Below are 25,408 nucleotides of genomic sequence, written 5' to 3'. Positions count from 1 at the left end.
GTTTTTAGGAAAAGTTTTAGTTAACTTTAAATAAGCCAAATATTAGCGAAACTCAGACAAACGCTAACCATGAGCCGGTGACAGACATTAAATTCCTGTCTCTCCATTTGTTAATGTTATTCATACTGTCTGCCGACAAGATCAAGTGTTAACAGCCAGCCAGGAAACAATATGTTCAATATTAGACTGGCACCCTAGTACGTGGAAATCAAGAAATCAGATTCGGAGATAGTAAAACTGATGAATAATAGCAATAACTTGTAAGCCAAAATCAAAATATGCGTGTATTTCCAACCGTGAGACTCAACAGTCTACATACCGGAAGTTAGGGGTGTTGGTGAAAACATTCACCAGGTTGACCTTTCAGCGGTAGGTCTATTAAAAGACGGCCAAAAGGAGGGATGTTGAAGTGATGAAAACCTCGTTTATTAATTTACAGCAGAAGAATAGCAGTGGGTTCGGGGATAACTGCCATATTCAGAGCACCATTAAAAACTCCCAATATTACGGAGCAGCTGAAGGTTGCAAATAACTTAGTTTCTTAAGAAGACCGATTATGGTGGTACTACAGAAGGGCTATGCACTATCAGAGCGATGAGACGTGATGCAAAGTTCGAGGATAATAGATTTGTTGCACAATCGCATGATGAAATACTGTACTCGACGCAGATCAGTCAGTATTGATATTTATAACTCCACTTCAACAAGCCTTCACAATTTGAGATAAAGGAGCATTTCCTAAGAGATATAATACAGACACAGTGATGTAGCTGTCATACCCTCATTGTCCAAGTCAAGTTCCGTACGCAACCAGTCACTGTACGACAGGTCTTTTGCAGTCCAAGGACTGAAGCTGTGGAACATAGTGCCTCACACAGTAAAGGCTGATACATCCTTTGACATGTTTAAGTGTAGTTTGTCGAACTTTCTTGCTTTGATACCGGACAACCCTCCGGTCTCCGGCTACAGCTGCAGTTGGTCCAACTCACTGGTTGACTACTCGCCATCCAGGTGGTCAGATATCTGATGCCCCTTCCGGCTCCACGGATGAACTCAACGAAGTAACGAAGTAAGTAACTGATTTTAGTATTCCCGAACGTAACTTTTTCCCAGTTTTAATTTAAAAGGGAGAAATTTTTCTAAAAACTATGTTTCTACTCGTTTTATGCAATTTCAATCATTTTGAGCCGATCGAAAGTTTTAAAGATTTTTTAAATTAGCTAATTTTATTTGTATTAGCCAATTAACTGATCATCTGACGTACAGATTTTAGGAAATTTCCTGTGTTGAATTCGCAGCCTTCTATGATGTTCACTACTAAAGATATTTGACAAAAAATAAAAGCAAAAAGTGGCCTGAAGACAAGTGGAAAAGTTGGTCAGCCATAAAGTTGATCAGCTTACAGCTATAAGGACAACTAGCTTTGAGAGCTCGTTGTGTCGGTAAATCGACGTTTCAAACGGATCTGTCTGTACTAATAATCATGCACCACTAAAAATAATCAGAAGTAATATGAGGGATGCTCATATTCTCAAAATATCAGTTAAAAGCTCCGTTTTAGGACTGCACGACGAGATCAAATCGCTAAAATGAAACAACAAATCGTTAGAATTTAATTTGAGAGAGCCCTTTGGATATGATTCAAAATTTATGTAAAATGTAAACAGTTGACTTAAAGATAAGCAATAAAAGAATCGGCATGAGGGAACATTTAAAAGCAATTAGTACGCATAAGGTCATTGAGGGACGAGGGCACCGCGACGGGGCACTCAGGAGTATCATTGTAGCGCGTACAATAAGACACGCCATCTCTTACGAAATGCTCCTTTATCAGTATCTACTATCTCTTAGGAAATGCTCCTTTATCTCTTACGAAATACTCTTTATCTCTGGTCCCCGACAAATGCCCTAGTCCACACAAGACAACACTTGTAGCGATCAAACAAACTTATCTCTACTATATATATAATAATATATAATATCACAGTCAAATGAATAAAAGTCGCTTTAAAGTGCGCGAACAATGAGAGTTGATATCAGCTCAGAATGCATTATCAACATGACAATGATTGATGTTTATGGCCTGATAATGAATATTTAAAAAAAAGAAAGTGTTTTTCGCATATTAATATTATCCTAAATGTTTTTCTTTATCACCAAAGTGTTTCTGTTACCATGCTGTCATTCTATTGTCAATATTTGAGAACAGTTGCCAGTCAAGTGTTCCTTTCTGAACCAACATAAGTCGCAATCCGAACAAATAATTTGAGGACAACATGATACTACAAAACCTTGAACATAACACGAGGAAATATGGACAGAACTGAACAAGAACAAAAACCACATTCAAAGACTGAGGAATCGGGAGGACTCTGCAACCCAGGAATCAACTACTTAGCTATCATCGCTCAATAATCGGTTTGGTATCGACGTTAAATACTTAGATTTTCCGACTTTAAAGCTGACTGAAGAAACCAGGGAATTAATTTTACTTTCCTAAAATTAAATCGTTGATTTTATTTCTATATCACTTCACTTTAAAAAAACATTCCAGTACATTGTGCAGAAAGTTGGAGATTTCAATTTTGGAAGTATGTAAGGATCGAGATCTGATATCGATCGTAAATACTAAAAATACTCTAGCACAATTCTAACTGCAGTTTTACAGAACTCAAAATGTTTAATAAATACCCCTGCACTTGCAGATTCCAGTTTCACCCGTATTCACACTCATAATTGAGTTTAGTATTTTCCAATACGAGATTGGGGACGGGTTCTATAAACAAACAAGCAGTCACTGTCACAACTTCTCAATCACTGCTTTCGACTAACAAGGACGAACCGATTTTAGGTTCAGTGGGAACACAAGGTTCCAGAAATCACACGGTTATTGACCGATCCTAGAACCGAACCTGATAAAATACAACTGTGTAACAAGTAAAGAGGATGCTCATCTTTACTGCACTGTATTAAAGTGTGTACTAGTTTATAATTAATTAGTACCCCTCCTCCTCCCTCTATAAAATACTGTGCTGGATATGTTGTGTAGGTGTACTCTCGCACGGCATGCACTCCGGGAACTGTTAATAACTAATTGCAGTATTAGTTTACTAATTACTGAAAGTTCAGTATTAGTAAATTGTCGTGTTATAGTCTTCAGTCTTCCTTTCAATGGCTTTGCAATGACTGTTTTTTGACAGAGCATATCGGAGGAATTCCAATATTTATTAGATTATTCTGGGCTATTACATAACGACAAGTGTTGTTATTTTATTTGTAGTTTTAGTGAACTTGACAGCGTAGTTTACAAAACATTTATAAAATATATGCATTTTTCTGATTTCTTGGAGCTCATAATTTCCCCCACTGATATTTCAAGAATATTGCAATTTATCATGATGATTTGACTATAAAAGACTATAAAATATGATTCCATATTCTAGTTAATATATTCTAGTGATCCCTTTAATGTAGTGGGCAGGTACCCTGACTGATTTCAAAATGCCTCAACTACTGAAGTTAAATATTCTGGAGAATCTTGCAAAGTTTTGACAGGCGAGCTGTTTATTTTTAATGCGCCAATTTATCAAATGGAGGGAGTTTTCATTTACGCAGGAAGTTGTCTACTCGAATCTTCATCTTAAGTTGTAATATTTCAATATAAAGTTTATATGAATTTATATGAATTTAATGTCTTTGAGCTCTATTTAAACAGCGTCGAGAGAAAATACCGAGGCCACCCAACCCCTGATCATTGGACCGAATAGAGCGGAAACCAGATAACCCAGCCGTATGGGATATCAGAGAATGTTCTAGTAATGTGATGATCTGAACGACAGCTAACAAATGGCGGTTAAGATCTATTACGCCTTACAAGGGCATCATAAACTACTGAAGTGGGTCTATGAGTTAAATTTGATTAAAATCAGGGTTACCAGCATTTCTGTTCGGGAATGAAGCTCCTTTCTTTTTACATATCCCCAATGATTAAGTAACTTTAAGTTAAGAGTTCCGATAGTTCAGGCAGCTTTATTCTGAAAAATAAAAGAAACGAAAGGTTGAAATTTGTTTAACTACAAATAGATATTATATATAACTGGGAAATGCGATTATATTAACTATTTTTCAAAACTCAATCCCAGGAATAATTGTGACTCCTGATAATAGAATGGCCAGCAGCATCAGCAGCGATACAATAGCAATAAACAAATACATCCCACTACTGGGATAAAAGTATATATATATAAGAAATTCAAATTAGAAAACAAATTACAGGGAAGGTGTTGAAAACGCCGAGTGGTGTAAAATAAATAACAAGACTTACACTCTGGAGGTCTGCTGCTGCGACTCGGTGAACACTGATATGGGTCCCTACAGAACTATAGTTTAATATATTCTAGTTATTGATAGTCTGATATTACATTATTTCTTACACCGAATGACACCCCACGCCCGTATTGGTTACAGCGGTTGAAAATCTATTGTTAGCCTTGAGATCTGTGGAAGTGCATCTTCTCAGTGATTGTTCATTCCCGATAACTAGCGACATTTTAGTGGGACCCCTGATCTTGGGTCCCCTTCCCTCCCTGACCCAGTCCCTGTACCTCTGTATCCTGAACAGATATATGAGAGGGTTCACGGCGCTGTTCATTACCAAACACAGCTCCCCGGAGATGTTCCAACTGTAGTACTGCATAAACAGGGAGCTGTAGAACCGTCCGGGCCACTCGTACGCGATACTGGTGATATTCCACAGCACGTAGTTCACAAAGTTGGGGGTGTTGAAGATGATGTAGGTGATGGTGTAGAGGATGATGGTGATGGTGGCACTGCTCTTCAGCCTGCTCTGGGAGATGGCGTTCTTGGAGGAGAAGTAGACTTGGTGACAGGAGACGATGCAGCAGATAGCTATAGGAATGATAGGAAGTGCTAGAAAGAGGCTGTCCACCATGTCATCATACATAGACCAGTCCCCAGCATCCCAGCATATGACATCCTCCTCACTGTAGGTAAACTCGAGCTTGTGGAACAGGACCGGCAGCACCTCGTGTGCTGTGAGGATTAGGAAGAAGGTGACCATGAACAGACCCACTGCCCTCCTTTTCACTATCTTTAAAGGGAAGACTAGGGAGTATGTGCGAGTTGAACTGAGGACTGCCACTATGAACACGGAAGCCATGATGGTTCCATTCTGGAACATTCCCAGAACATAACACGCAATCTCGCTCGTGTAAATGGAAGGTTTCCGGTGGAAGATAAGGCTGATACTTATAGGGATACTCTTGACGGCCAGGGCCAATAAATCCACCACTGCAGTGGATAAGAACAGGTAGCTGGTCATCCTTCCCTCCTTTATAAAATAATTGATTGCTACCAAGTTACCAGGAACCCCAACCACTAGACACAAGATGTAGGCAGCACACAGCAGGATGTCCGCCCAGTAGATGGGGTGGTATTCGGGAGGGGCGATGTCCGAAGCTGGGGAGAGAGTGTTCAGGGTCTCTAGATCCATATCGGTTGGATGGATGTAGTTGTTACAGGAGATCACCTAGTCATGTGGAGAAAATATTTCGTTAGGAACAGTAAAATCAAGAAGTAAACATCGCATCCTATTAAAAATTATATATTTACAAGATATGATCCTGGAGCAGCTATCTGTTAGTTTAACACGTGCTAACTTCCGTCTAGACAAAATCAAGAATAATTTAATTGCGACAGGGTGGGTAGGAAATCGGACACGTATTAAGCAGTTTAATGATCCCAATCATGTTTAATAATGTTAATGTTAGGTGAAGGTCCAGATTTAAGAACTTTAAAGTTGCTTTACAAGCTTATAATACGAAATTCATAAAGAATTATGAAGATTATGCCCATGATTGATGGAAGGAACCAGCGAATAAAACTAGAGGAGCCTAAATTAATTTTTACTCACTAAAATGCAATCGTCGACTTATTGATTTTACAATCTAATCTTCAGATCCACAATCCAGGGTAGCTTACAGTTGACAGGACAATTACAAAATTAAGCAGCAGTTTTTGAGTTTTTCCTCTCAACAGAGTTCGGGGAAGTACGCTAACCCAAGGATGCTCACTTTGAACCGTAACAAGAATTGAATACCTTGCTCTTTGATGATCTTACTTTATTTTATAGTTAATGGGAAATCGATTAGAACTAAAAGCAAAGAGTGGGCCGTGTTTGTTTATCGACTGACGTAGGCTAAAGAGATACTTACTTTGGTTACTTTGGTTGTGTTTATCCTCGTAGTAGGAAGGGTCATCCGATTTTTGACCACCTCGATGGCGAGTAGTCTACCAGGGAATTAGATCATTGCTCAAATAGGACTATGACTTCACTAAAGGCAGCAGAATTTTCCAAAAATCATAAGATCATTTCTTCGATCACTTAGTTCAAAGCACCAATACAGCAATACCAAGCACCAATACCAAGAAAAGACATCGAATTTGGATTAATCAGATATCAATTGTTTGCGCACGAACATTCGTCAGACCTCCGTCCTCGAATGATAAATCAAACCTACGGTTTACCTCATAGCCAACCACAAGCTCGGGTAAACGTCATCTCCAATCACGAGCTAATATCTAGTTAAACTCATGATTCTAGGGCCAGCTCGGAGAGCAATAGTATCATCAGTCGAGTCTGATTGTATCAATATGAAACTGTTCATGATAACACGTAAGTCTCAGCAACTTCCTCTCTGCCACGATAACCCCCTAGAAGCAGAAATTCAATCGGCTACAAAGCTGATAAATATATTTATGAATAACCTAGGGGGTAGTTTGACGGTTAAAATATTCAAGCTGCCAAGCTGCAATTCTAATAAGAACTGGGTAGGTATCAGCCCGAATACCTAGTTCATTGCATTAGGAGGGCAAGGTGCTGGATTTTAAAACACGTACATTGCAGATCATGTGACAGGCTTAAAAAACATCTTGCTACTTTTGGAGGATGGTAGAACCTGAGTTTTGGGTTTCGTAACAACCACAAAACAACAAAACTTGAAAGTGGCCGAGTAGTTTGGTTAACTAGAGAAATTATGCAACAACGCTGATGTATATAATATGGGGTTACGATATTTCGTAAATTACCGATTAAGTCCTTCTTCGTACCGTAAAGTACTTCTTCGGGTAAAGATTTAAAATTAACCTCCCAATAAACGAGTTGAAGGAAAAAAGGCTTTAAAATAACTCCTTGTTTCATTAAAGATGCCTAAACTTGGTTCAATGTTATTATTTCACAGAGCTAATATTTCATAAATGCTCATGTAAAGAGAATGTTAAATGTTCTTTGGATCCTCAACTTAGAGAAGCAGCGCTGATAATAACCGGGCTTGTATCTTTGTATGTTGAAATGAACAAACTTCGAGAGTAAACAAATACCAAGTTAAAGAACTATTCATCTTTCATTTTTAGCCATGTACTGAAAACAACGCGAACATTAAATATAATCCACCAAGGCCAAGGGTCGTTTAAGGATCGCTTTGGGCCAAAAACGATCACTTAAACTTAGAGCACAATTTACGCACAGAACTTGGATGCATTACTTATGTCCAGCCAGCCTTACAACGCTCCAATTGTGTCTCCAGCATGACAACTAGGAATTTAATTTTGAAAGAATGCCATCCCGAAGAAGTACGTGACCTTTTACTGGTATTAAGAGAGTTTGACGACAGCAGATCTGGATTTTAAGAGTTCATTGTCGAGGTATCGATCTCGATTCTCGACTATACGTACAGATTAGCGGCATCTAATCAAATTCTTGAATACGAAAATGTCGAAAAATCATAGGCCACGCAATTATTTGACATGATTATTGTCTGTTGAAATGAAATAAACGACGAATTATTTTTAGAATACCCTGCGCCATCGCCATTTAATGACACAAGGGAGAAATAATGAAAAGAATTGTCAAATGATGAAAATAATTGTCTGAGGAGGAAGGACTATTCTACAAAAATGCAGATTATTACCAGGTTACAGCGGACCACTGTTACTGATCTCACTATACGTTAGGTGGGATGGGTATCAGAGCGTGTGTGATTACTGTCAATATCAGAGTATGATTAGAGCTATCACCGCCAAGACTTACACAGACAAATGAAGGACAGGGCACTCTGATTTATACACAATGATTGTTGAGATGAGAGAAAGCTGAGGTAGGGCGGACATCACACTAGGTGAAGGTTGGTGGCTGAGAATAGGAGAACTTGTCAGCCTGGAGGTTCAGGGGTGACAGTGATTAGGGTACCCTGGTTACCCTGGTTACCCTGGTTACCCTGGTTACCCTGGTTACCCTAGTTACCCTGGTTACCCTGGTTACCCTGGTTACCCTGGTTACCATGGTTACCTTGGTTACCCTGGTTACCATGGTTACCCTGGTTACCATGGTTATCCTGGTTACCCTGGTTACCCTGGTTACCTTGGTTACCCTGGTTACCATGGTTACCCTGGTTACCCTGGTTACACTGGTTACCCTGGTTACCCTGGTTAGTGGTTACCCTGGTTACCCTGGTTACCCTGGCTACCCTGGTTAGTGGTTACCCTGGTTACCATGGTTACCCTGGTAACCCTGGTTACCCTGGTTACCCTGGTTACCCTGGTTACCCTGGTTACCCTGGTTACCCTGGTTACCCTGGTTACCAGCCGAGATATGAACATCCGTCAAGTGCCTGCAAATTCTTCAACTGCTCCTGTTAATTTATTAAAACATGTTCCCCCGAAGGAACATGTCACGGATAACGGTGAAGGAACATGTCAAGGGTTTAGGTGATAAGATTGCTTGCCAGAAGTTCCACTGCGAAGTAGCGTTCATTTATTCTGACTGTCCACAACGCAACTAATTCTAACATTAGAAGTTGAGCTTAACGTAGAAAGTTGCACTTCTTGGGGTTCCAACCAATCAGAATGAAGATTCTTATGCTCATTGCTCTATAAAACCTCTGGAGCTTGAAGCGATCTTCAATAAGATTTAACCCCTTATGGGGTCCTAAGCCATTTGGTATAATGAATGAACCCTATAAAAATGTGGGTATCGACAAATAGACAGAGCCACGGTGCACAATTAAATGGTAGTATAATCTTATAATGCACTGCAGATTATTCGAGACATTCCTTCTGACCCTGCTTTGACGAACATGTTTAAATTTAACGAGTCAGATCAGGACTGGAACCTCAACAGGTTGGGGGCTGGAACCCGGGAGGCCACATTCTGGTCTCGGCAGTAGTCCCGAAGAGTCTGGTATTGACATTTGGACGAGCTCCCCAGATACCAGCACTCACCAACAGAGAGGGTGGCTTTTGTGTGATTAATTCCTCTGTACCTGGTACAGACTACAGGGTGGTACACACTGTACCACTAAACGTCCATTTCATGCATTGTGATGGGGTCTTTTTCATAATGAGATAAAATAAACATTAAACAGTTGTATTTTTGCTATAATAAATGACTGTCCAGCACAATTCATTACTTTTGTGGAACTATGAGAGTATTGCCGTTAAGAGATCGCGAATATTAATCAAAAGAAGTGAAATGACGGTAAAATAAAATGCACCACGAAGTACCGTTTAGGTAATACCCTGGTGGCCGACCCCTTTTCTTAAAAAGCCAGCAGGATCATTAGATCATGGAGCAACTAGATTCATATTTGATATCTGGCAGATTGGCTAAGATTTCTGGTAATGAAAATTCGACAGAATATTCGTTGGTAACCATGACCATTTCCTCAGGTCGGTAATTTGTCTTAATCAAATGTGTTTATGGCTTTATGGGGTATACGAGATCAACTGGGGGAGATTTCTACAATTAAAGGTTGACAGGATTTTTAGAAGCTTTCAAATAACATGTGTTATTTGTCTTTAGCTATCTAACAATATAAAGATACTATTCCATGGAAGTAACTAATCACAATGGCGGGAGTAGAGGATATTAATGTAGCGTCAAGGAACATTCCTGGCTGGAACTGACTAATACGCAGTCAGGGATTTCATAATCAGGACGCATTTAGGGCGGAGATTTTAGCCCTCAACTAAATTTACGTGAACTAATGTGCACTGTAGTCCGACCTACCACAGAAATACCTCATCCTTAAGTTATAAGCAGTTTCTTCATTATATTAAGATTTTAAGTTAAGTGGCAAATACTTCTGATATTTATAGGAACCAAGAGGCCATCAAACGAACTTCAATCACAACAGTGTTGTTGAGGTGTAGCACTTTAACTTTCACTATCTTCAGCTGTTCAAGCTGCAGCTCAAGTAGCACTTAAACTATAGTTGGTTCATACGAAGTTTCAGGGTGACTTATAAACTTATAAACTAAGTGGTAAGTAACTTAAACCAAGCTGCCTGACTGGTTAATTATGACAAATTTTTATGTGTTAGCTTTAAAAGCAGGTTAGAATCACATGTACGATTACATGATTCCAGGCCCGGAACCTGGCTTATCCTAATCTGGATCCGGGAACATTTCATCACAGTTCATGAAGTCAACTAAGCTAAAAAATGGAGATATACGAGTTAATCACATCCTCAAGACGTGTAAGTTCGCAAAAAGGTCTCACGGTAACAAGGATAGTTTCATGAGACGACCATTAACCATTAAACTGAACCCTGCACACAAACAGCCCTGAAGAACAATACAATTAGACTCAGATCTCCAGTACCCGACACACCTATGTTTTTGTTCACATAATTTGAACGGCTCATATGCAGCTATTAAGGTTAAAGGAGGAGCAATTCTACCAAGTAGAGGAAGAGCAGATACCTAGTGTCATGACAACACAAGCCACTCAAGGGCTTATAAATATTGAACTTGATTATGTATTTCAACTAAAGTAGAATTTACTCTAATCCCTTTATACTATTATTCTAGAGACGGTTGAGATGGCTTTGGTTACTAATGAGTCCACTAGTTTGGTAACTACGGAGGCCACTAGTTTGGTTACTGAGGTTACTAAGGAGTCCACTAGTTTGGTTACTAAGGAGTCCACTAGTTTGGTTACTAAGGAGTCCACTAGTTTGGTAACTAAGGAGGCCACTAGTTTGGTTAATGAGGTTACTAAGGAGTCCACTAGTTTGGTTACTAAGGAGTCCACTAGTTTGGTTACTAAGGTTACTAAGGAGTCCACTAGTTTGGTTACTAAGGAGTCCACTAGTTTGGTTACTAAGGTTACTAAGGAGTCCACTAGTCACCTGCTCAAAACTTAACCACGTGACTAATCTGTTCTCCGGGACAGATTAGTAGCTTCAATGGATGATTAGTATAAGCTTTGATATCTTGCAGCTAAGAACTGTTGTGACATAATGGTGAGGAGACCAGATCTCAAGCTGTATACATAACAGGTTATGTGGCTTTTAAGATAAAAAGATGAGCAATTCTACAAATTAGAGGTAAAACTGATACCTAGTGTCATGAACCAACAAGTCACAAGTTTTATGGATATTAAATATGACAAATACGCTCCTCATTCTGCAGTTCCGAGGAATAAAGAAAGTTGACATAAAACCTTTTGCAAAAGTAGCCCTCAAAATGGGATAATTAAATTGTAAATAGTTTTCCCATGAATCAAATTTACTTTTGTTTTTTTAACAAAATAGCAAGACAAATCTTCATCGAAATCAACAAACTGCGCTAAAGTTTCTGCTTATTATGTTGAGCAAAAGCTCACAACTTGTTCCGACGAAGTGTAACGCGTACAATCTGGAAACTTGATCGAGTAAAACAAGGCTGTGATCCTGAATAATTGTATCAAGTCCAAGAAGTATTTTGTAGTGGGTATTTGACCAAAACCCATAATCATGGGTAGAGTGTACCGCTGCCAGTGTCTCTCTTTTCCAAACAAAAGGAAATGATATTAATTTGAATAACCGTCCGCAAATGCAAATTGGTACCGAGAATGAAATCGGTCGCTCGCTTTTTCTAATAAATAAGCTTTATTACCAATTACAATTCGTAAGCCGTGATCGAATGGAAAAAGCGAGCGACCGATTTCATTCTCGGTACCAATTTGCATTTGCGGACGGTTATTCAAATTAATATCATTTCCTTTTGTTTGGAAAAGAGAGACACTGGCAGCGGTACACTCTACCCATGATTATGGGTTTTGGTCAAATATCATCTCTTTTTGATTATAATGTCAGAATAATTTACAAAGCCGAAATGTAAACTCATAACTTCATTAATATTTATATTAATAATTAGGAGGTAATTTCATCGATTTCGAAATTTTACCTGACTGAATATGGCACTTTTTACTCATTCAAGTTGGCATTAAATTCATATATAATTCCATTTAAATATCGCGGGAAAGCAGAATTTATTCGAAATCACGAATGAGCAAAATTCTCACCTTTCGCACGTGCAAACTCTGATCGGACGTTGCGTGCGCATACAATATTGAATCACCGTAAATTTTTGCATAGCAGTATTTTATATATAATTTAATAAGCATGCAAAGTTTCAGAAGATTTCATATAGAACTTGGATCACAACGGGACTCCAAAGTTGATAAAAATGGTGAAAACAGCAATTTTCAGTAATTTTAGCAATTTTCTATCAATTTGGGCGTGTCCCCACGTGTGCAACTTTTCGATTTTCAACTTTAAAACTAGCCTATAACACAATTTAGACCTTTAGGAAGCACAATCGAGCTCCACAACCCAAGGGATGGCCCAACACCAGAGAATACTAATTCACAACTTTTGTATTTTTATAAAATTATTCTTCAAAAAAGCACTAACTTCAATAGCGAATATCTTTATGAAGGAGCAAGGTAGGAACATTTTCCGGTAGATTTTCAGAATGCTTGAACAATTATCTAAGATGAAAATGTCCTCAGATTTTGAATAAAATTACTCCTTAATGGTTTAAAATCGATTTGAAAAGTTGTTATTTTGTTAAAAACCAAGTTTTAAAAACACTTAACTTGATGACGTCATCAAGTGATGATGATGACGTTAAATTATTTTTTGATATAATGGAAACTGGAGTGTAAACGATTATCTTCAAGACCTGTGGTTCGAAATGACTGTATCTTTTATACTTTTGAATCTACGGACACTTAAATGTAGGCTATAATTGACTGCAAAAGCGTCTATATATATATATATGGCACCTACTGGATGGCGGTTAGATGAGTACACTACTCTCACAAGCATCTCGAGTCTCTCGGTGATCCTGCCTCCACACCACACTCAGTCTGGACTCCCTTCCGGCCGACCGAACTATTTTCCTAATATCTCCTAATATAACTTTGATCGAATAGGCCTAAATTCATGATGCACTATAAACTTGATTTGCGACAGAAATTTTAGACAATTTATCTGCTTACGTGTAACTTCAAACTCTTATCAGTTACCATGTCTTTTATCTAATTTTTATCAGCAGATTTATAAATCTGCTGTTCATTTGTAGTTTTTACCATGCCAGTTATGAGTAAATTTTTGCCTTCTATCATTTGAGTGCAGTTTTCAGTTTCAAAATTTTCAGTTTATTCAGATTTTTCGTTTTCAATATTGCAAATTTTTAATAAATCATGTTCAGATTATGGTGATAATGGATGTAAAGGTACTTCAACCGAATTAACAATCCAACCGTGTGTATGACGTGTCCCAGTAGCCAATCATAATATATGTATTTCTACCGGTGGCACCTACTGGATGGCGGTTAGATGAGTACACTACTCTCACAAGCATCTCGAGTCTCTCGGTGATCCTGCCTCCACACCACACTCAGTCTGGACTCCCTTCCGGCCGACCGAACTATTTTCCTAATATCTCCTAATATAACTTTGATCGAATAGGCCTAAATTCATGATGCACTATAAACTTGATTTGCGACAGAAATTTTAGACAATTTATCTGCTTACGTGTAACTTCAAACTCTTATCAGTTACCATGTCTTTTATCTAATTTTTATCAGCAGATTTATAAATCTGCTGTTCATTTGTAGTTTTTACCATGCCAGTTATGAGTAAATTTTTGCCTTCTATCATTTGAGTGCAGTTTTCAGTTTCAAAATTTTCAGTTTATTCAGATTTTTCGTTTTCAATATTGCAAATTTTTAATAAATCATGTTCAGATTATGGTGATAATGGATGTAAAGGTACTTCAACCGAATTAACAATCCAACCGTGTGTATGACGTGTCCCAGTAGCCAATCATAATATATATATATATATATACTTCACGACAATCTGTTGTAAAACAGGGGTTCCAGAAAACCCACTTCCCGATACTCCTGAAACATGAAATTTTTTTTACAGTCGATTTGGACAAGGTCTAGACGCCCTGGAAAGTTTCAGATCTCTAACTCAATTTGATCATGGTTTTTAAGGCACCTGAATATGGCGATTTTGGGGTTTTTACCTAATTTCGTATAACATGCTGGCGCGTATTTTGCGCAAATTTCTTAAAAACCTCCACATAACTATTTCTTATTCCTGTCATCTTTAACATTAAATTAGAATGTTTTGAACTTAAATATACCTGCTGAACTACTTTCGATGAGTCTTAATGCCTGGAAAACAATAAAGGGGATATAATAGTATAGGGGGTAAATAGTGTTGTGAATATAAGGGCAACGGTAATGCTTGCCAGCATTGTGATTATCAACTACGTCAACAATGTACACGGCACTAATTATTTGAAAGTTTTTTACAGATCTAGCAGATAATAATACTATTCTCTCCAATTTGTCTACTTTAACACCAGGGGGTACGTCATCCCCGGTCCTAATACCAGGAAACACCCCAGCTCCTAAGTCCTAGATCCCTGCTGTGTTCCAAAGATCATTCAATCAATCTATCATTCAAATCTTAGGGATAAACCAAATACTTTGGCTTTATTAAAATTTATCTTCTCCTCAAAAAAGAGCCATCGCGGGCCGCGCCTAGCTAAGCTATAAACGTTTATGAGAGAACGCGAAATCTAACTGGTAATTTAATCAGCTTTATTGAGCACCTGATTGCGTTTCTTGACACATCGCGTATTGACACTTGTCAAGTTCCCATTTTCATGCCACCATTGGGACCATTGGATCTTATCGTGGGCGGCTACAGATCCGACCAGAAGTGGCTGATAATATATTGACAGTTTTGTAATTAACCGCTCGGCGCCCGATCGATATTTGGCATAATATCATAAATTACGATTCGGGGAAGTAGACAGAATGGATGCGCGCAGGTTGTAAATGACAAGGGAGGAAATGACAACAATTTAATGTTATGTGATCACTAAATTACTCATTCATGCATTGTTGCGATCTCGAGATAAATAAGCTTTGTACGGTGAAAAGTCAATGTTTCAATGTTACGTAACCCGTACTACAATGATATAATATTAATATCCTTAAATTATTTGATATACAGGGTGTGGTGAGTCTAAAATAGTGTCGTGTTTTTAAATAGCCTTTATTTCTGAGACCAATGAATAATTAATCCATTTTGCATATTATACTACATTTCGTCTTCTTTAAAGAACCCAATAGAGACGAAATTGCAAATTTTTGGGAAACTAGCCAAAAATCGACCAAATTATGATTCAGGATCACATTAGAAGCACAAACGAAATGTATAACGTTTATGAACTAATAGCAACTCATATTTCTTCATTTGCTCCCTCATCATTTAACAAATTAGAACGCTCTTTTTGACTCAGCATGTAATAAATCATTTGTCAAATGCACCAGAATTATTTAAAATTAAAGCCAGAATATCAAAACTAAAGAGCTGGCGTGTTCAATAACAGCTGGGTATTGACGAATCACAAAGGCTGCTTTTCACAGAGCTGTAACCGCAAAGTTCACAGTGCAGTTCAAATGATATTAATTTTGAAAATTTGCATCTCGACCTTTATTCGATTGGATACGGTGATTTAAATCCAGCAGTGCGATATAAGACCACCTTGAATGGCTAAACAGTGGTGTAATTTAAAAGGGGATTTACTGGGACACCCAAATTTAGGTAATTTTTGAAATGTTTGGTTTCTCAAAAATGATTATAAGTCCGCGTCAGTTAAGTAACCTGGTTACTTTTAAATATCGTCCTGTTTATAATATTCATCCCACATACGTCAACCCGCGCGAATTATAGAAAATTTATTAACAAAATACTTTAATCGATTAATTTATCTTCACGTCCGCGAGTTTCCATGGTAACCACTCTGTGCACCTTGTAGTAAATACCATGTTTCATTTTCCTTTCTTGATAAACTACTAAGATTTTAGACATATAAGGACCCAGACACGGCAACAAAATGACCTAGTGCCTAGTTAAGTCAATCCACAACGAACGTTGATGACGCACAAATATAATGGCACGTCGTCATTAAATTTAGACAGGCAAAAAAACACGTAGACCATTTAGCTGGTTTTGGGGGTTGGGCTAACCAAACGCTTAGCAACGCTTAGCAACGCTTTGCCTCTCTTGGCAATTATTATAATCCCATCAGCTTCATTACGTATTTCAAAAATTTCATAGCACTATCTAAATTTTAAAAATTATGGTTATATCATAGTCTGAAGAAGAATGTAAAATTGAGCATACCTTTCTAGCATCTGCAGGCGTGTTGACCTTGATAGCAACTCCCATAACCCCCATCAAGCCATCACATATACTCGGCCTTCTACTATCCCTGTTATTCTTCTTTAAACTACCAACTCTTGCGCTCATGTTACTCTTCACTGACTTTATGCTGGTTAGGGTGCCTGACTTGGACTTCCGCACCCCGTACGCTGCCATCGGCTTGATGGTCTGTTTATTGTCAAGGTCGTCAGTATCAGAGATGTCATCAATACTGGAACAACTGGACTCCGAGCAACCGGAGAGAGTTAAAACGGAACCTTCTCTTCCAAACACCCTTTTCTTGAGCGGATCGTCATTTTTTGATCCAACTGAGGATCTGGTCAATGTTCTGGCCATTACTTTGGGAGTGCTGGAATCAGAGCTATGTGGGGACCGATCTTCACCGTTGGTCGAGCTTCCGGTGCCAGATTCTAATCTCTGGTACACCGGGTTATGCATAGGATTGCTCTCGAATGGTAGTGGTCTGGTAACTGATGAACGGCGTTTTTTGGGTATAGAAGCTTTATTGATGGGGTATTTTACGTAAGCAGGTGTGTTGACATTAACAGCTACATTGAGAGGAGCGATGAGTGCTGATTTAACAATTGTTTGTTGACGGGATCTGGGTAGATCAGGGTGAATATCTCTAGCATAGTCCTGGAAAGCGTCAAAGTTGATGTTAGCGTTATCTGGAGTGTTAACGTTAACTGCTACATTCAGAGGGTTCACGAGAGCGGATCTCAGTTTGGAGCCCTTCTTGGGGGGCTTATCTTTCTTCTTTTTAACCAACTTAGTTTCAACAGGAACTGGAGAGTTTAGTTTCACTGCTACATTCGCAGCTGAGAACAGAACGTTTGCAACTTTAGGTTTTCTCTTATATTTCACATCAATGGAACACTTCCTGCGTCGTCTGAAGTCAGAATTATTTTCCTCGCCAGGGTAGCTGTGCATAGTCTGAAACCTAACAGTGGTGGTTCCTCCCTCTGAGGTGGAGTCAGAGGACCAGAACTCTCCCGAGGATGAGGATGTGGAAGAGGCGGTGCGCACAGTAACCATCTTAGCAATATTCTTCTCAGAATCAGCTTTTTCTCTTAGGTTAGCTGAGGAAGTCAATCTGCGTAGCTCCTTTAGATCTGTGATTTTAGCAAGCGTTGCCAGCTCTTCTAGATCTGTCGATGATGAGAGTCTACGAAGTTCTTCATGATGAGAGCCATTCGAATATGATGATTTTCGAGAGGGTTCATTACTCCTGGTACGGGACTGCTCACTATTAACTGCAGGGAGACTAGTTGATGAAGTAACCAGTCTCACCTCCCTGTTATCCTCCTTTTGGTCCTCCTCGTAACTGTTGAACCCGCTGTCCTGTGCAGCCGGGAACCTGGGAGGTAACGGCGGAGGAGAGCGGTAACCGTTATTGTTCCGGGCAAACAGTGGAGGGCAGGTTGAGTTGGGATTGTATTCCTCCAGTGTGGTGTCGGAGTATTCAGAGTCGTTAAAAAGAGAGGAGAAAGTATCACATGAAGTTGTGGGTGATAGTAAAGGAGCTAGGGCTACATCACTCAGATTCTTGCACAGAAGAGCACTGACACTGTGTTGTAACTCGCTACATCCGCCTGGTGAATTCATCTTTAGGGTTAACGTAAGAAAAGCAGAATAAAATAACAATAATAGTTAACAATCGATTATGTCAGGAAGATCCCATTCACGGGGTGAGTCACGTGACCGGGTCAGAAGAAACGTGAGCAGCAATTATAACACATGTCTGCAAGTAGGGGGATACCAGCTGAAGCAGCGGGTAAATAGAGCGGGAGATGGGATAAAAAGGAAGAAGGATGAACATTAACCAAGACAAACTGCTCGACTGCTTGTTAACAAGTTTGTAATTACAACAATGAGGCGAGTGTAATTAAACCGTGTGGGGTGTAATTGGCTCTGCGATCCTAGTTATGTCATCATAATTGCCGGGTTTAAAATGTTCTGCTTAGAGATACGACGCAGGTAGGCGGGTAATAGTGCGAGGGTAAATCTTGTGTGGCAAGCATTGACTGAAACCAAATACCAGAACAGTAGCCAGCGATCATTCATCATTTATTACAAAGTATAAATGTTTTGATATAAGTGCAGCATGTGCCGCCAGATCGGCCAGCTCTTCCGAATTACAAGGAAAAGCAAGATTAAATAGCCCTGGTCATAATCGGATTGAAAGCTCATTGTTCTTTGCCAATTTTTAACTGCGAATCATCAAATCGTTGCCAGTTGATACCAAGTTTGTTTATCAGAATTAACACGTTCAATTAAGATAAATTCAGTCCCAGATTCACGACGCTGTCCACATATAGCAGCGTGTATCTGCATCAATGTTGATACAACTATAGAACTATCAATTGGTACAACTGTTAAATTAGTTATCAGCGATTTTGCAAACCATCGTTTTCCCGCCTGGCTATTAGGTCATATCTGAGATTTTACACCGATGTTGACAGATTTCACGTTGCAACAGGTTGTCCATATATAAACTAATAAACGTGAATGGACCAAATACCTGCCAACTATTCTGGAGAAGGTTGAAATATCTGGAAAACTGCCTTTCTAGAAAAATGGATATTATATATCTGGAAAATAGCTTTTTCCAGAAAATTTGATATAACTGCAGACTATGTGGCACTAAAAGTTTATTAATACCAACAGTGGATTTAAATTATTAAAAAAAAAGAATTTCGGGACGAACGACCAGTCACCAAACCATTATTTATAAAAAAGTGTCATAAACACGCAGACGAGCAATGTGAGTAAAACAGACTCGGTTAAAGTAAACTCTGTCGTAATACAGACTTAAATTAAGCAAACTATTTTAACAAACTGATTCTTTGTAAAACAGACTTAAATTAAGCAAACTATTCTGTATTCTAATCAAACTCGTTTAAAGTAAATTATTCTTTAATACACTTTTAAATTACGCAAATTATTCTACTAAATTGGGTTTCTGTCATGGTGATTCTCAGTAAACACGAAGAGCATGCTGGAAAGTGTCATCGGCAGAGTTTATACTTTTTCGGCTCGAACAAACGATGAAAGTACGCTCTAGTTCCAGGAACTCGAGCTACTAAAATCAAACATTCGTCTCACTTATCGTATTGCATTGACGTGGCTTCAATCGACTAGCCTGCCTTAGTATTAAGAACTTGATGTTTCACAGTGCGTAAGTAAATACAAATCTAAGTATAACTAACAAGGCATTTAAATACGCACAACTAGACAAACAAGTCAGCAGATATTATAATAATATCATCGAATGCGAGCTAACTATTATAACAGAAATCGAGCGATAATTCCAGGGTACAACTTTTAACTGCGAGCCTGGAAGCTGAGTGGAAGTCACCTTCCTGTGACCTGTAAAGATAGGGGAATGTACTGCTGTTTCCAGGAACCCCAGTCACGTGGTGTGACGTCATAACACGTGGTGTGACGTCATAACACGTGGTGGAAGAAGCGGGCTCGTTTATGAGAAGTTGGTGTTAAACAGTCGGTCTCTGCAGTGGTCCTGGCGTACAATTTGCCAACTTGTGTCGCATGAATTGAGGAGAAGTGATATTCGATCTTAACGCGGGAATTTATATTCGTCGAAAAGTTAAGGAAAGAATGCACTACTTTCAGAAGGATATTGTAGATGGTGTCCGTAAAATGCCAGGGTGTACCAGGAACAACTGGTAAAAACAGGACCTCTGGAATATGGTCGGGATTTAACGTAAAAATATAGAAGGTTAAAGTTTAAGTTAAAAAAGTCACTCAATTATGAAACTTGTCGGTGCGACAGCTAAGCTGCTAAGAACTAAATAAATGTTACGTATATCGTACAACGCGTTTTAATTGTAAGGTTGACAGGGAAAACGGTATACAAACTAAGATATGCAATTTATTTAGCCTTTGACAGTTCCCGATGGGAATGTTGAAACTTTAAGAATGGAGAGGTTTTAACGATCAACAGTCGGAGCAGAAGAAAGGAGGAAAAGTGAGAAAAGGCGGGAAAAGGCGGGAAGCTCTTTGGCAGTAATTAAAAATCTACAAGCCAAAATAAAGTGATTTTAACACTCGACGTATTAAAGTAGGAAGTAGAATTGAAGAATAGTTTGGCAGACAGTCGTAAGGGTAGGTCCCCACGGTTACCAAGGATAGATTCCCAAGGTTACCAGCTACAGGTATGCACTGTGCGTAGTTGGAATTCCTGATCCGGCCAGCAGGGTACAGACAGTTGCTGCACTATGTAAAGAGACGGAGGTGCGAGGTGCATACTGCCGCGAGTAACAGGTTAACAAGTTCAACTATTCCAGGTTAACAGGTCGGTGCTGCTGCGGTGGGGTAGGGAGAGTTCCGTGTTAAAGTGCTGTTGTTAGGGGTTTACTTGTTAGTAAACATTACTGTGCGACAATTGAGGGTCTCAGTATTATAAATAAAATGAGCAGTGGGATGGAGGGTACACTATCCTTATCGCCAAAGTACTACCTCCCCCCCGGCCCCAGCTGGGGTCCGTAGAAGGAGATTTATATGGCACATGAGAAACACTGAAGATAATATTTATGAAAAATCACATAAGTGCCCTGATCTAGACAGAACAGCGGGTATTGCACACAGTTCCCAAATGCTTGAGTTACAGGACAAAGCACACAGTTCCCAAATGCTTGAGTTACAGGACAAAGCACACAGTTCCCAAATGCTTGAGTTACAGGACAAAGCACACAGTTCCCAAATGCTTGAGTTACAGGACAAAGCACACAGTTCCCAAATGCTTGAGTTACAGGACAAAGCACACAGTTCCCAAATGCTTGAGTTACAGGACAAAGCACACAGTTCCCAAATGCTTGAGTTACAGGACAAAGCACACAGTTCCCAAATGCTTGAGTTATAGGACAAAGCACACAGTTCCCAAATGCTTGAGTTACAGGACAAAACACACGGTTCCCAAATGCTTAAGATACAGGACAAAGCACACAGTTCCCAAATGCTTGAGTTACAGGACAAAGCACTCAGTTCCCAAATGCTTGAGTTACAACAGACAGCTTCTAGCCTACTTGCTGGTCAATGCACACCTTAGTAATCAAGAACAGGCAAGAAATGCGTCGAACCTTCAACAAAGTCAGTTTAATAATTATTTTAAAATTGGCCGTCAAACAAAACGACAAATACTCCCCGGATCAACAAAGTAGCGCTCTTATTACAACGAACACCAGAAAACGTAGACAACACGCACTAAAGACACTAGGAGGGGCAGGTAACGTGTTGTTTGAACCATCACAGTTAGTGGAATAGATCAGGTTACACGGTCAATCCTGATGATGAACAGTGAACACTTGAGGCTGACACAATTAGGAGATGTGTGACGTGTGTCAATCTGTTTCAGGCGGGATACCAGATATACCCGCTCAACAGGTGACCTCCTGTTGTGTTTTCAAGGCCCGAAACCAAAAATTCGCTGCGGTCGATCTGAAGATAGGCCGAATCGTGAACAAATGCAAATGAAAAGTTGGGTTCATTAAAAGGCTGGGCAGCCCATTCTTTGATTAATCATGATATTGCTTGTGAATGTCGTAACAAGAACATATCTATAATGTGAATAATCAGACTTACACACAGTCCGCTACAGCACCAGAGATACCATTATATCTCACAACGTCCACTAAATATGTAATGCTACAGTTTATCACGCAGAACAGATTAGCGAGATCCGGGAGAGAGAGAAACCGGACAAGGTTTCACATAAATTTCACGGATTATGTACAGATTCGCAAACCAACAAAAGTTGTTGTTTAATAATTTGTCATTAGTCTCGTGATAATTCATCAGTGTATCGTCACGTGACAGCGCGCTGGCGAGTGAATCAGCAAAAGCCTTCTCTTTTAACGGATATTTCTGCGTATTAGCATTTATAAGTACGTACGTAAATTTATATATAAATTTGACTGATCGCTATACTAAATTTGATAAGGAGGTTTCGCAACGCGGCTGAAAATATTCAGAGACCCCCCCCCCCCCCCCCCCCAAAGCATATAATTAAAGAATGTCGCCCCCTCCCATCCAGAGTCTCATAGTAGTATGTTAACTCACAATAGGACCATTAGAAGGAGCCTCGAGATCCTGGTTGATCCTTAACAACTCTGTCTTGATCCAGGTTCTTCGCCCGCCACTCTGAGGGGAGCATGTGGTTAGTTGGTTTATTAAAAGGGGGTTGCAACCCAAAAAAAAACCTTTAAAATCCTTTAAAAACTTTACCCAAAATGACGGTATGTTAAGGTTTGGTTTTTTTCCGAGAAACCTTTCGTCATAAATCAGTCCATAATATTTAAACACGACAACTTATTAGCCATTATTCGATAATGGCAAAACGTTTTCCAGTGGAAAAAACACCCTTCCTATCCAAAACCTGTCAATTATTCTGTTTTGAGAGTAGAACAAGATTAAGTTTTTTTGAACCAACTATTATCATTATTATAATAATTCGAATTATCACAGCCTTAAAAACGTAAAATTAACATTGAAAGTCGTCGAGGATCTTAAACATAACGTACACTTGAAGTTTTTAGCGGGAAAACGGGCGGGTAAAAAGACAAATCGTGTTCAATCATGGACATTGACTTTGGTCTCTGTCTAATCTTGCTCAGTCTGTCTCGAGGACGGATCATGGCTCCAAGCTACTAACACTGCACACATAATGAGGAGTCAAACAACTAGTATCTACAACTAGTAACTAGTGACTAGTGACTAATACTGCCCCACAAACCACAATATTATACACGATTATAATATCCTGCTTTACAGTATGGTAAATACTGTTCCGGATATGCAAACTATGTGTAATATGCTGTGTTCTTCACTAGGAAGTGAATAATAATGGTTGTTTTGAAGCTGGCAACAAGCAGAACAAACCAACGGGACAACATATTTGACGTTAATTCTGTCAAATAAGTAATTTAAAAAGCCTTAGTAAAAGTAAAGATGACATTTTTAACGTATTTAAAAGTACGAGGACGAAAAAACAGGATAACTGGCCGGTTATCAAATACAAATACTCAAGTACCAGCCGAGTAGATAGGCCTCAACACTATATAGTAGTTGTAAAGCAGGCAGCTCACTGAAAACAATTACTAATTAATTAGCTCCTCTAGAAACCCAATCCAGAAGTGGGGGCCTGAAGCGCAGGTAAAACTCACGTCCTCGATATAAACGTTGAGCAGGTCCGGTTGAGCTAGGATGGAGACCAACTCGCCCTGGTCCAGTTCTACGTCCTCGGTTACGTATCCTGCTACCATTACACCCGTGCCTAGAGGGGTTTGGTTTGTTAACAGCAGTTGATGATTATAGCTGTGCTGTGTTCCAGGCCCAAGCTGTTGTATGAGGAAACGAGTGATTTGTAAAAAAGTAAACGCAAATGATAAAAAGTGCGAATTTACATTATGTAAACGGAGCAAAAATGATTGAGAAGAAGAGGATGTTATGATGATACATATTATATTATGATGTCAGGCTATATCTGTATAATAGAACCATGCACTAGATAATATGTTTCGTCAGTACGGGTGTGGCGTCATGTTAATAGGCTAATAGCTGTTAACAGGTAATCAGTACATTAGTCAGGTATTGAACGAACAGACAAGGTCTACTTACAAAGAGGTTTGGGGTCTACAGTAGGAAGTGCTGAGCTTGGGGGAGGCGCTGAACCACTGACTTCCTGAAAATATTATTGTAACTAGCACAGTATAAGGAATGTGTACTGAATCAAACTACTTTTGGAGATATTTTATTAACATAAACTAGACTTTAGACCCTGGATCATGTCAAGAGATCTCAAATTCGCGGCCTTATTCCAGCACAAATTATATTTTCAAAATCTTTAAGCAGGAACTGTACCTTAATCTCCTCGTCTAGAATCTGAATGTAGTTCCCAGGGAAGATTCCCGTTTTCTCGCCGATGTTCCCACGGAACCACTCTCCAAGCTCTTCAGTGACTTTGACAACATCGCCAGCTGAAAAACTCAAGTCTCCTTCGACGTCGGAGTGGTAATCGTACATTGCTATAACTTCTGAAATACCTTCGTTTTAGAAATAATTTTAGATGAATACTTTCATGAACTTCATTAAGCTGGGAAGTTAATAGAATTAACAAGATTTTGAATATGGGCCAAAACATTTTTTAGACCGGACCTTTCAAAGATTCCGTACCCTGTGGTGACATGCCTTAAGTGTATTACTTAAGTCTGAATCATTGTTTGAATTTCAATGATTTAATACTAATAAGTGTATGTCTGGTGTACATTATAAACAAGCTTATTCGCGTATCGAACTGCAATTTCCGGTCATTCACTCTACTCATCGGTATGTTGTTGTTGTTGGCAAATAAATTTGGCGCCGAGCGAATATCAGTATGTGCAAATGCGAGCAATTGCAAAGCCGTCAACTTTTACTGCAAATTTCTTATCCGCGCGCTCCATAATAAGTAACTGAAAATGACCATTTGCCACTGTACAAACTGTGAACTGATCGCATTATCGTTGATCCTAATCACATTTGAGACCTTTTGTTGTCAAACCTTTGTCAATGTTAACGTCCCCGTATATCCATTCACATTTTTCCACGTGATTGAGAGCAACGAGGCCAGTTCTTCCCGCTAGTTCTCCGTAATAATAACTTCCTCTAACTTCATACACCTGAACGAAAATTAAAACATTAATTAATTAATAATTTAATTATTCGATAGATGTTCAAAGTTTGCAAAGTGCGATTGAACACTGCGCATTGTGATGACCAATGTAAAGAATAATATGCTCTTCCGCGAAGAAAAAT

General features: G+C 39.1%; 2 protein-coding genes across 3 annotated transcripts in view; both read right to left on the bottom strand.

Moving 5' to 3' along the window:
• Positions 1–25,408, bottom strand: part of LOC134812739 (intersectin-1-like) — a 59,502-nt gene that overhangs the window by 17,625 nt on the left and 16,469 nt on the right. For both annotated transcript variants that reach the window (XM_063820282.1, XM_063820283.1), the window contains 5 exons: positions 25,155–25,272; positions 24,476–24,648; positions 24,233–24,296; positions 23,779–23,888; positions 22,676–22,756 (listed from right to left, as the gene is read on the bottom strand). In XM_063820282.1, coding sequence (XP_063676352.1) covers positions 22,676–22,756; positions 23,779–23,888; positions 24,233–24,296; positions 24,476–24,648; positions 25,155–25,272 — 546 coding nt within the window. The remainder of the gene's footprint in view (positions 1–22,675; positions 22,757–23,778; positions 23,889–24,232; positions 24,297–24,475; positions 24,649–25,154; positions 25,273–25,408) is intronic.
• On the bottom strand, positions 4,067–5,544 carry LOC134812745 (galanin receptor type 1-like). Its single transcript, XM_063820308.1, has one exon. The coding sequence runs from the start codon at positions 5,510–5,512 to the stop codon at positions 4,430–4,432; it is 1,083 nt and encodes a 360-aa protein (XP_063676378.1). The 5' UTR covers positions 5,513–5,544; the 3' UTR covers positions 4,067–4,429.

This window comes from Bolinopsis microptera, chromosome 3 (genome assembly GCF_026151205.1).
Source record: "Bolinopsis microptera isolate Bmic1 chromosome 3, MBARI_Bmic_1.0, whole genome shotgun sequence".
Taxonomy (NCBI): Eukaryota; Metazoa; Ctenophora; class Tentaculata; order Lobata; family Bolinopsidae; genus Bolinopsis; species Bolinopsis microptera.
Note: the sequence above shows the minus strand (reverse complement) of the source record. Positions and strands in the feature narration are given on the sequence as shown.